The 12,180-nt window shown below is 47.6% G+C and overlaps 1 protein-coding gene across 1 annotated transcript in view; it reads right to left on the reverse strand.

Annotated features, from left to right (window-relative positions):
• Nucleotides 1-681: 681 nt before the first annotated feature.
• LOC126997130 (fatty-acid amide hydrolase 2-A-like) overlaps nt 682-12,180 on the reverse strand; it is a 28,256-nt gene continuing 16,757 nt past the window's right edge. Inside the window, exons 5-7 of the mRNA XM_050858185.1 lie at nt 5,613-5,699; nt 3,738-3,872; nt 682-710 (exon numbers count right to left, since the gene is read on the reverse strand). Coding sequence (XP_050714142.1) covers nt 682-710; nt 3,738-3,872; nt 5,613-5,699 — 251 coding nt within the window. The remainder of the gene's footprint in view (nt 711-3,737; nt 3,873-5,612; nt 5,700-12,180) is intronic.

Consider the following 12,180-nt stretch of genomic DNA (forward strand, 5'->3'; position numbering starts at 1 on the left):
TCATAGACACCTGGGATCACTTCGTCGAACAACCGTACTAGTTCCGGGATGATGGCCTTCACTTAAATGAGGTCGAATCAGCACGTTTTGGAAGACTGCTGAACGAGGCAACCGGCAGTTACTGGCAAAAAACTGCACGCGAAGGAGGGGCCACAGCAGCCCTTGACTACTCTAGCCGTAACCTCGACGCGACAACCAGGAACGAATGCAAACACAAACATGCGCAGTAAACGAAACACTGCAACTCGGAACTCCCAAAACAACAGTCATATCTCTGTCCTGTACACAAATGCGCGTAGCCTAATTCCCAAAAAAGACGAACTCAGTGCGTATGTTGCAGCAGAAGAACCGGACGTCGTAGCGATTACTGAGGCGTGGGCCAACTCCACTCCCGGTCACTCCCGGGTTACGAAAGCTCTCAGAAATAACGAACAAATAAAAAGGGAGGAGGCGTCATTTGTTACGTTAAAAGCACGCTATCTGCTATAAAAATAGAAGAAAAAAAACAGGATGCTGAGAAATACGATTCCGTCTACCTAGAAATAACAACACATAATAACAAGAAACTAATACTTGTAACTGTTAACAGACCTCCAAAACTACAGGCAACCGACGACACTGCCCTATACAATGAGATTCACTCTCTAATACAGGGCAAAAATGCAATAATCATCGGCGACTTTAATTGTGCCAACGTTGACTGGAGTTTGCTGACTGGGGACCAAGAGGGTAGTGTACAGTAGCAGACTCATAGAAATGGTGGAGGATTCATTCCTCACTCAAGTTTTAACTCCGCCAACAAGAGAAAACAACATCCTGGACCTGGTACTAGTGAGCGACCCTGACCTCATTCGTGACTGAAGTAGGAGAAAAACTAAGTGGTTGCGACCACCACATAATCCGATTCAACTTCAGTGTTCAACACAAACTCGTTGAAAATCCAACATTGATATCCTACTACCGAAAGACTAACTTCAACTTAGCCCGCGATCTGCTGCCTCCTGCTGCGTGGGACCATATCAACGGCAATCTAAACATCAGTAAAATCGAAGACACGTGGACCGTCTTCAGGGCCAAGCTTCTGGAGGTAGAATGGACGACAGTTCCTATGAAATCCAGGCGAGTAAATGGTGCCGTGGATCCACCGTGGATGAGCATGGAGATCAAAAGGGCAATAAACGCAAAAAAACGGAATTACAATCTGATGAGAGGAAATGATACAGCCGAAGCCCGTGTACAGTACCAAAATAGCCTCAGGGCTTGTCGAACTCTCATTCGGACAAGTAAACGCAACTATGAGAAACAAATAGCGCGCGAAGTCAAGACCAATCCTAAAAAGTTTTTCACGTACATCAGAACGAAAAAGAAAGTTAAAAGCAACATTGGTCCACTGACGGACGAGACCGGACCATTAACCCAGGACAGTAAACACATGGCTAAAATCCTAAACAGTAACTTTGCGTCCGTATTTACGATCGAAGACAAAGAAAACATACCCGAATGCCCCGTTCCTCCGAGGGGGATTACGCCCCTAGAAATTGACGCAATATCCGCTCAAGACGTGAAAAAGTACTTGGACAAACTCGACACGAACAAGTCAACGGGACCTGACAACTTGTTACCGCGGTTGTTGAAAGAACTGAAAGAGCAAATACTGCAGCCCCTCACACTCGTATTTAACCTGTCGCTACAACTGAACAAAGTACCCGATGGCTGGAAAATGGCGAACGTAACCCCGATTTTCAAAAAAGGAGATAAGAACGTTGCCCTAAACTACAGGCCTTTAAGTTAACATCAGTGGCAGGCAAAATCCTCGAGAAGATTAGAGAAAAATTTGTCAACTTCCTAGAAGAAAACAATATAATTTCTGGCACGCAGCACGGTTTCCGAAATAAGCGTGCTTGCTTAACGAATCTACTGGACTTCTTCCAAGGTATAAACGATAACTGGGATAGTCACATCCCAGGCGATGTCATATACCTGGACTTCCAGAAACCCTTCGACAAGGTACCACACGAGCGGTTCCTTAAAAAAATAAAGTCAGCAGGCATAGGAAGAAACCTGACTGCATGGATAAGAGATTGGCTTACCGACAGAAAACGGCGAGTTTTATTTAACGGGCAGGCTTCTGAGTGGCTACCAGTCACTAGTGGGGTACACCAGGGGTCGGTGCTGGGACCCATTCTCTTTATCATATACATTAATGACTTGGAAGCGGGATTGAAATCCTCCCTATCAAAGTTTGCCGACAACACTAAAGTGGGCGGAAGGGCCCTCACGACTGCCTACTGTGAAATCATCCAAAAGGACCTTGACCAGATCATCCAGTGGTCCGAAAAGTGGCTAATGTCGTCCAACGTTGACAAATGCAAAGTCATGCACTTTGGTTCCAGAAACAGTAACCATACATACAACATGCGTGAAAATCCTCTGCAGGTAGTGCAGGAGGAATCGGATCTTGGAGTCACTATCAGCAGTGACCTAAAACACGCAAAGCACTGTAAAAAAACATATAACAAAGCCAACACTATTATTACCAATTATCAAGAAACTTCGAGTGCCAGACGTCGGAAGAAATGTTATCCTTATATAACTCAATGGTAAGATCTCACCTCGAGTATGCAGTACAATTCTGGGCCCCTAATTACAGAAAAGACATTGAATTATTAGAAAGAATCCAGCGACGCGCTACAAAGATGATTCCACCCTTGAGAGCCCTGCCGTATGAAGAACGACTCAGGCGACTTAACCTCTTCACGCTGGAAAAGAGACGCCTGCGGGGGGGATATGATTCAGGTTTTCAGGTACCTAAAGAACTTCAGTAACGTTGACCACTCCAAGCTCTTTGAGCTACAGACCAACTCAAGAACTAGAAACAACGGCCTGCCCATTCAAGCGAAGCCGTTGGAACGACCTCCCTGCTGAAGTAGTAAGTGCGGAAACCATCAACTCCTTCGAAAATCGCATCGACCGTCACTTCGTGACAACAGTAGTAAACTGAAAATAAGCACCGAAATGGCTTGAACTGCTCTGATGGCAGATCACCGCTCTACAGCAGGCGATCTCGTAATGAGCCAGTAGGCTTTTCTGTTGCCTGTCATTCCATGTTTCCTCGTCCTTCTCCTACAACTAATAATACTACTGATACTACTACTACTTCTGTTGCTGCTACTGTTGGTGCTACTACTACTACTACTACTATTACTACGACTATTACTACGACTACTACTACTACTACTACTACTACTACTACTACTACTACTATTACCAATTATAATAATAATAATAATTATAATAATAATAATAATTATAGTAATAATAATAATAATAATAATAATAATAATAATAATAATAATAATAATAATAATAATAGTAATATTACTACTAATAATAATGATAATAATAATATTATTATTATTATTATTATTATTATTATTATTATTATTATTAATAATAATAATAATAATAATAATAATAATAATAATAATAATAATAATTTTCTAAGGGGTGAATTTTGAGGATCATTTGAACTTGGGAAAGAGACCATTTACGTATAAAGAACTCGAAATCCACCATTACTTCATGGAGTCGGGAGTCCTTAAACAATCAAAGACGTTATAAAAAAAAAACAGAAGATACAACAAGCAATGATACGACAGGCTATAAGTTATCGCCTGTTTGGGGGCAGGGGGTCTCTCTCTCTCTCTCTCTCTCTCTCTCTCTCTCTCTCTCTCTGCATACCTCCCCGCCCGATGAGCCGCCTGGTGACCTGCGTGTGTCATAGGGGTTGCTGGTCCGGCCGTACACGGGGTTGTCACTGTCCCACCACATGCCCAGCTCGGATATGTTGGTGGTGCCCAGTAGAATGGCGCCTGGGGGGAGAGAGAGAGAGAGAGAGAGAGAGAGAGAGAGAGAGAGAGAGAGAGAGAATGGGTAATGATAGAACAATTTCTCATATGCTACAACTACTACTAAAATTACTTCCACTACTACTACTACATCTACTATTACTACTACTACTTCTACTACACTCCATTATTCATCTACGTACGTATATGTTGTGCAATTTCCGAAACTAGGGTGAGCTTTGCCCTTAGAATCATGTGGACTAGTCTATTTTTCTGTTGTTGTTGTTTTGAGTTGTGTGTGTGTACGTGTGTGTGTGTGTCCGTGTGTGTGCGTGTATGTGTATAAAATAATAATAATAATAATAATAATAATAATAATAATAATAATAATAATAATAATAATAATAATAATATACGGTTTACTTAGTATTGGCAGGCGTTAGGCTGAAAATTTACAAATTATGGGTACATTTTAAAAGGATTTTTTTTTCGCCATCAGCCGATCGTGGCTGTTATGCCAGTTTAATGGTTTATTTATTCATTTTTCAGTTTTTATGTTTGTTTATTTAGTTTTCAGTTTTATTTTAACATCCTAAAGCATCCACACCACTCAATCAACCATTCATACAGACATATAATCCACACACGCTGTTAGTATTGGGGCCTATCACAAAGCTGTGTTAGTAGGACAAGGGACATGGGAAAGGGGATATATACATATACTTAGTATCTATATTTACAAGATTGGTAGTACATAGCAATGTACACCATTCATACAGCATCCGTTACGTTCACTTATACTTAAGCATACGCTAAGAAATTTTAACCATCACCAAAAAAATATGAAGTAAACCTTAACTCACTGATCCAGTTGGTCTCCTTCAAGAAAGTCATCAGCCTATTGATCACATCCGAATGACCGTCCCCGAGCAGGGAGGAGAGGACGAGGGGCACGCTCATCCTCTCGCAGTAATCCACGAGGGGCTGACGCGCTTCCTAATACTCTCCACAGAGCAATTGGATGTGACCGATAGAAAGCGTTCTATTACAGGGAGCACACTGTGGTGGGAAGGTGCCATTGATGTAGGGTGGAACCCACCCTGAGGCGTGCGAGGACCACTTCCCGTCGCGACGCACGACTGGAAGTGGCCCACAATGGCCTAGGATGGGTTTGGCAGTGGGGAGTTGTTGGTTCGTCCATTGGCTTTGCCACAGAAGATTTACTGATGACTTTCCGAGGGAGAGACATGACTGCAGATCCCGAGAGAGGTTCCACGCTCCCTCGAGCTCCACAGCCGACGTAGCCAAAATGTCACCTTGTTCATTGCCGAAGATGCACCAATGTCCAGGCACTCATATAAGCGAGAAAGATTTACGGGAAGTATGTAGCTTATAAATGATGTTGCCCTGGATTTCATTAGCATCCGTGTGTCCAGATTCTATAGCCTGAAGGGACAACATAGAATCGGTGAAGATTGTGATTGGAGTTAAGTGCATAGTCTATGGCCTTATCAACTACAATAAGGTTCAGCAGAAAATACCGATGTATGGACAGGTAAGCGGAACCTCAGGGAAAATTCACGCGACCAAACACTAGCGCACTATGGCACTATGGCACACACACACACACACACACACACACACACACACATATTAATACGATTACCAAGAAGAACCATATACATGCACCTCTGCGCTGCTCTTTAATTAAGTACAGCTGCCTGGTTGACTCGTTAACATACACAAACTTGACCGTCCACCCACCTGCTCTCTTCATGTTTGACACCACCGTGGCGTCCCTGTAGGCAAGCATCCCTTCCCGGGCCAGCAAGCCGCCAGTGTGAGGCATACCTAGGTAAGAGGGAACGGGAATGAAGGGAATGTTCTGGCGGTGATTGTCGTGGTGGTGACGGTGGTAGTGGGTGGATAGAAGGATGCTGCGAGGAGCCCCAGAAATTAGACAATGTGAGGAGAGAGATAAGGAGAAGGAGAAAATGGAAGTAAGGAAAGGCAGAAAGGTAAGGGTTTTGGGAATTTAACCAGAGGAAGAAATAAATGAAAGATGTTGAATATAAAAAAAATGCACCTCTGGAGAGAAAATAATAATGAATGATATGATAGGAATAAAGTAATACGAAACCAAAACAGATGGTTAAGAATGAAGAAAATCGAAAGAGAACACAAAACTAGGGGAGTGAAGAAAAGAAGACGGTATAAGTAAAATATTTTATTTGAAAAGTGAAGATGATGATAATGAAAGACGTGAAGAACATTAATTACAATATGTAGTAACATGAAAACATTCGTTTCAATTACTTAAGCTTTGGTCAAGTTTGATATTAATATCATTATTTCATCACCAGCATTATCATTATTTTTACTGAACCCAGTGCAGGTGGCCCAATGGTTAGCGCTGACTTTTCTAGAGGGTGACGAATCTTCAGTCAACCTTAACTTCAGCGACTTCGGTCAAGAGGAACACCGGGGGAGCACGGGTTGGAAACTCAGCAGCGGCAGGACCTCGCTCCTCCTTTAGCGACTACCTGGACCGCTACGTGAAAGCCAAGCATAGTTGCTTGTGTGCTTTCGACCGCCAAACGAAGCTGTGAGCTTCGCCGTGTCAAGTCCGTTAAGACAGCCTTTGTAGGTTAAAAGAAACAACTCATAACCTTGTGGTGACTCCATTGAGGATTTTTTTTTTTTTAAGAGAGGGGGATGAAGTAACAGAAGAGGAGGGGTGTAAAAGGTAAAGGGGGAAGAGAGAAATACAGGAGGAGGTAGAAAGATGGTGGGCGTCCACCTGACAAAGACGTTTTATTTTTAGTTAATAGTTATAGAGAGTTTGAATATTTTGCAGAATGTTTGTTAATTTTAGCAAATACGTGGTATAATTTGACAATTTATATATGTTGGTGTTATTTATTTGGAGTGTGTTTACAGGTTGTTTGTGTGGCGTGAAGTGTAGGTGTTGTGTTGTTTGGTAGCTAGCTAGCTAAGCGTCGTCGGGGAGGGCTGTAGGGAGTGGGAGTTTCAGTGAAAGAGCGGGGCAGGGACGGTGTTGAGTGCAGTGAGGCTGCTGGGGAAGGATCGGTTGTAGCGGCGAACGTTGTGGGTGTTGTCCGTGATGGTGGTGAGGTGGGGTATGTGTAGTGACTCGAGGCGGAGCCAGACCTTGATCGCTCGGTGGTGGAGTCTTATGTTAAGGGGGAGGGTTTTTGTGGCAGTGTGGATGTCTTCGGTGGTCATCGTGTACGGGTAGTATTGGTTCGTGACGAACCGGAGTGCTTTATTTTGGATTCTCTGCAACTTCCCTAGCTGGGTATTGCTTAGGGTGTGTGTGGGGATGGAGGGGGTAGTCCAGGATGAGGAAGGATAAGGGTTTTGATAAGGTGAATTTTGATTTTTTGAGGCATCAGTTTGAACCTGTAGAGCTTCGAGAGTTGTTGCTTTGCGTACTGTGCCCTGTGGTGGACATGCTTGTGGTAGCCATTTGTAGAAATGTGTAGCCCGAGGATCGATCCCCGTTGTTGTGTGTGATGTATGTCTATTGCTGTTACGAGTTGTTCGTTGTGTTGGGACCCAAGCCTCATGACTGTGAATTTATGAGTGTTAGTCTGTATGCGCCATTTTGACTCGTATGCGTTCAGGGAGTCGATTTCCCGAACTGTTGGTGCTTGAGCCATTCGTATGGACCTCCCGGGATAGCCGACGATTTGTGTGACGTCGTCGGCATATGAGATGTTGATACCGCTACGCGGGGGAGGGGCGTCTCTTGTGTACAGTGTAAAGAGCGTGGGAGACAGCACACTGCCCTGAGGGACACCGCAGCCGAGGTCAAAGCTGTCGCCTAGGTAGTTTCCAAGTCTTATCCTCGCCGACCTGTCATCTAGAAAGTCGCACAAAAGCTTTTTCTAGAATGACAGGAAGCCCGAGGTGTAAGATTTTGTACTTCATGCTAAGGTGACATACTTTGTCGAAGGCCTTGGTGATGTTCCGCAGGACAAGATGGCACTGCCCCCCGTCCGCTTTTTGCTGAGCGACAGTCTCAGTCACCAGAGCGAGGGCATGCGTGGTACCTCGTCCTTGTCGAAACCCAAACTGTATGTCGTTGTGGATGTCAGAGTCTTCAAAAAAGGTCCTGAGTCGGTGGTTCAGCACACGCTCGAATATCTTCCCCGGCACTTCGAGGAGAGATATCGGGCGGTAGTTGGAAGGGTGCCGGGGGTTTTTACTCCCCTTGGGGATGAGTTTGAGAGTGGCCTTTTTGAATTTATCTGGGAAGTACCCCGCTGAGAGGGCAGCATTGAATGTCTGGGTTAGATAGTTGATGGCCTTAGGAGGGAAGTGTCTCATTATAGTTTTGTTAATGCCACTGTGGCCAGGGCATGTCTTTTTCATGTTTTTGATGATAGTAGTGACGTGGTCAGGCGTGATGTCCAGTGTTAGAAAATTATTGTCAGTGTTAAGTCGGTTACGGTCAGCATTATCGTAAGGGGTTAGTCTGTGGTGGTTGGTGGCTAAATAGTCGCGGATTTCAGTCTCAGTATCGTCGTCGTCCCAGTCTCTGTCATCGTCTGTGAAAACGTCTGTCCAGTGGGCCCTGTGAAGAGCCTCCTTGTCTGCGGTGTCGTAAACCTTGCCGCGTGTGGGGGTGAAGAGGTAGAGGGTGTTGGTTGAGTCTGTCCCCATCGATTGTTTGGTCTTCCGCCAGAAGGTGGCTGGATCATGATAAAGGGACGCTGTCTCGGCGATAACCTCGCCCCAGTGGGCGCGGCTGTCGCCCAGCAAGTGCTGGTGGAGTGTAAGTTGTAGTTGTTTGTGTTGTCTGTAAAGTGGGAGGGTCCAGCCGTTGGTGTTGGCTTCGTGTTGGATGGCTATGTGCTGGGCGATGAGGGTGCGTGTTGTGTGGCTGAAGTGTGAATGGGTAAGTATTTTGTGCCGAGTGGTTGGAATGTTGGTTTGCACCGCTGTCTCCACGGCGTTGTACCATTCTTGTATATACGTATCAATGTAATCGATGGAAGCTGCGGGGTTAATGGAAACGTCCCCGAGCTTCTCTGATACGTCGGCCTTAAATTGGTCCCAGTTTCCCCGAGATAAGTGGGGTCTGGGCCGTGTAGTGATCTGTATTGGGTTGATGGAGAGGGTGAGGATGACGGGGATGTGGTCACTCATGGTCATGGGGCCTTGAGTGATGGCGATGTTATGGTAGGTATGATTGTTGGTGAGGATGATGTCTGGAGTGGTGGCTGTGTTGTGGGCTATGTACGTGGGGAAGTGGGGTCCAATGTGTTGAATTGTCCTGTGTGTGATGAGGTGTTGTATCTGTCGGCCTTTAGTGTTTGTGTGCGTGTAGCCTAGTATTGGGCGGTGGCGTTGAGGTCGGCAATCATATATACAGGGATCTGTCTCCGGAAAATTCTAGTGAAATCAGGAATGGGAAGGAAGTTCCTTGACGGGGGCTGGTAGAGAGTAGAGATGAGAATTTTCCCCGTGGCTGTAGTCAGCTCCACTGCGAGAGCGTCTGAAATGAAATCATCTAGGAGCTTAGAATGAAGGTCGTGCTTGATGGCGATCGCGGTGCCATCGTTGTGAGCGTTGGCGTGGTTTTTCCTGTGTACCGAGTACCCGTGAATTTTAAAGCTGGCGCCATCGGAGACGCCGTGACCATTGATGAGGATAATGTGTGGGTCTAGATCCCTGTATATATTGATTAAGCCGAATTTATGCATGTTCCAGCTCAGGACGTTGTGTTGTACGATCTTCAACTGGTGAGGTGTTGTTTACGAAGTTTTTCCTTGTAATGGCGGTGGTCTGTGCCAGTTGGTCGGGGGGGGGAGAAGTGTGGACCATATGCTCCGTGATGGACGTGGTGGTGGTGTGGAATGAGGCATTACGCTCGCCGGGCGTAAACGTGGGTTGTTGAGGAGCAGGGGCGAGAAGGGGAGTGGCGGGGGAGGAGGGGGTGGGGGATTGTGGTGGGGTTGATGTGGCACTGGCAGGGGATGCAGGGGCAGAGGAGTGGGAGGCTGCTTGGCCAGTGGGTGGATTAGAGTCTTCCTCGGGAGGCAGTTGTACCACGGTCGCTTGCAGGACGGGGGGGGGGTGGCTGTGGCACTGTGGTGGTAGGAGCTGAGGCAGGTGTTGGTTGATTGATTGGGCCAAGAAGTTTTTGGGAGTCTGGAGCCTCCGGGATGTTAATGGGTGGGAGGTTGTTGGCAGCTAGGATTGAGTTCAGCGCCGACTCGTAGCTCCCTGGCTTGATGACGTTTTGCAAGTGTGCATGCGCCACGCACGTGAAGATGGTGTTGATGGTGGAGGGCTGGATGGCGGAGGGGGCGGGCACCTTCATCGGCGAAGGAGAGGCGGAAGCGGCGGCCCCGCTGTAGGTGAGGATTTGACGTGCTTTGCGGCCCTCCTTGGCCGCCGTGACCACCTTGCGGCGTTCAGGGCACTTGTAGGCGAGGGTCCGGTTCTGTTCTGTAAAGATTTACCCCCTTAATAGGGGGACAGGGCCTTTGCTCAAAGGGGGCCCTGTAAGGGGGGTCGGGCAATTCAAGTCCCGGCGGGTGTAGGGACGCATCCGCCGCCGCCACAGCCACGGGTAACAGCCGGCGAGCAGCGACGGAGGCACGGAACCTCCGGGCACGCGCCCAGAAGCAGCCCGTAGCGGTACACGGGCGAGCAGCCGACCAGTCGACTGGACTGCAGCGGCAAAGCGAGGATGACCACGCGGGTACAACCTCGCCGTCGCAGAAGGGCCACCCGTGGTTGCCCCCGCAGTTGAGTTGAGTTGAATATTGTGAATGAATATTTACACTGGTTGATATACAGTAATATTGACAAGAATGGCTCTTTGGTGATGCAGCTTGAACATGATATTGATTATAATAATAAAAATGATTATATACATTTATTTACAAGTAATGTAGTGACTCGTAACAATAGAAATTAATGTGTGATGAATATGTGTAATAGATGAAATGGAATAGTGTGTGTTGAGAGTGAGAGAAAAGAAAGAGAACGTGATGAGTTAAGGGTAGACTGAAGAAACGGAAGATGGAGAGAACGGGAAGAGCAATAGAAAATGGAAAGACTTAGAGGGTCACTACATAGGCCCTAACTCCCCCCCTAGTGACGAGGTAGGAGGAACGTTACGTGTTTTTTCTGTGGCACTGGACATTGTCTTTGGGCACTGAACTAGGGGACACTGACACGGTGTTGGTTGGTGGAGGATCTGGACGCAGGAGGTACGCGGGCTTGACCCAGTCGATGGAGATGACGTCAGACTTGCCGTAGCGGTCAATGGTGATGTTTTTGCGCGTCCTCTTGATGACGGCGAAGGAGCCATCGTACGGTTGCTGCAGAGGCTTCTTCGCGGCGTCCACTCGCATGAACACGTGTGTGCAGGTGTCGAGGTTCTGACTCATGAACGTCTTGGAGGGAGATGTACGTGGCGGCACTGGCTGGAATCTCTGCATGGCGTCCTTGAGGTTCCTGCCGTAGTCCTGGATGTCGCAGGGAGGGCCAGGAGTGGGCAAGAGAACCTCTCCTGGTAGGCGGAGAGTGGTGCCGTACAGGAGCTCTGCAGAGGAGTGGCCGAAGTCTTCCTTGAGGGACGTCCGTTTGCCGAGGAGGGCTAGGGGCAGGGTTGTGGTCCAGTCGCTGCGGTCCTGTATTGTTGCAGCCAGCGAGGCCTTGAGTTGGCGGTGGAAGCGTTCGACAAGGCCATTGGACTGAGGATGGTAGCTGGCAGTCTTGATGCGCTTGATCCCCAGTATGGACATGACCTTGTCCCACAGGCTCGACTCGAACTGTCGAACTGACTTCCACGGTCGGAGGTGAGGCTGAGAGGTGTACCGAAGCCCGACACCCAGGTGTTGACGAAGGCCCTGACGATGGTGTCCGTCGTTATGTCTTCGACCGGGACAGCTTCGGGCCAGCGTGTGAATCTGTCACCGCAGGCGAAGAGGTACTTGTAGCCGTTGGAGTGTGGAAGTGGGCCGACGAGGTCGACGTGGACGTGTTCAAGTCTGGAGGATCGGGGCGTGAACGGTGCTGCAGGGGAGATGGCGTGGCGCGTCACCTTGGAAGCTTGGCACTGGACGCAGGTGCGGGTCCAGTCTCTGACGTCCATATGAAGCGCAAGGACATCATCCATTGTGACGCTCGGATCCCGGTCACTACTCTCCTCACCCGACCTACCATGGCCCGCTCTCGCCCCCGCAAGCGCCTGAACCACTCCCCTCCCGAGGGAGAGGAAGAAGGCTGGACCCTCGTTTATGAGTGACCGACCAGTGACGGTTGACAGTAAACTGACTGTCTGTCTGTC

The sequence above is a fragment of the Eriocheir sinensis genome, chromosome 11, assembly GCF_024679095.1.
Source record: "Eriocheir sinensis breed Jianghai 21 chromosome 11, ASM2467909v1, whole genome shotgun sequence".
Taxonomy (NCBI): Eukaryota; Metazoa; Arthropoda; class Malacostraca; order Decapoda; family Varunidae; genus Eriocheir; species Eriocheir sinensis.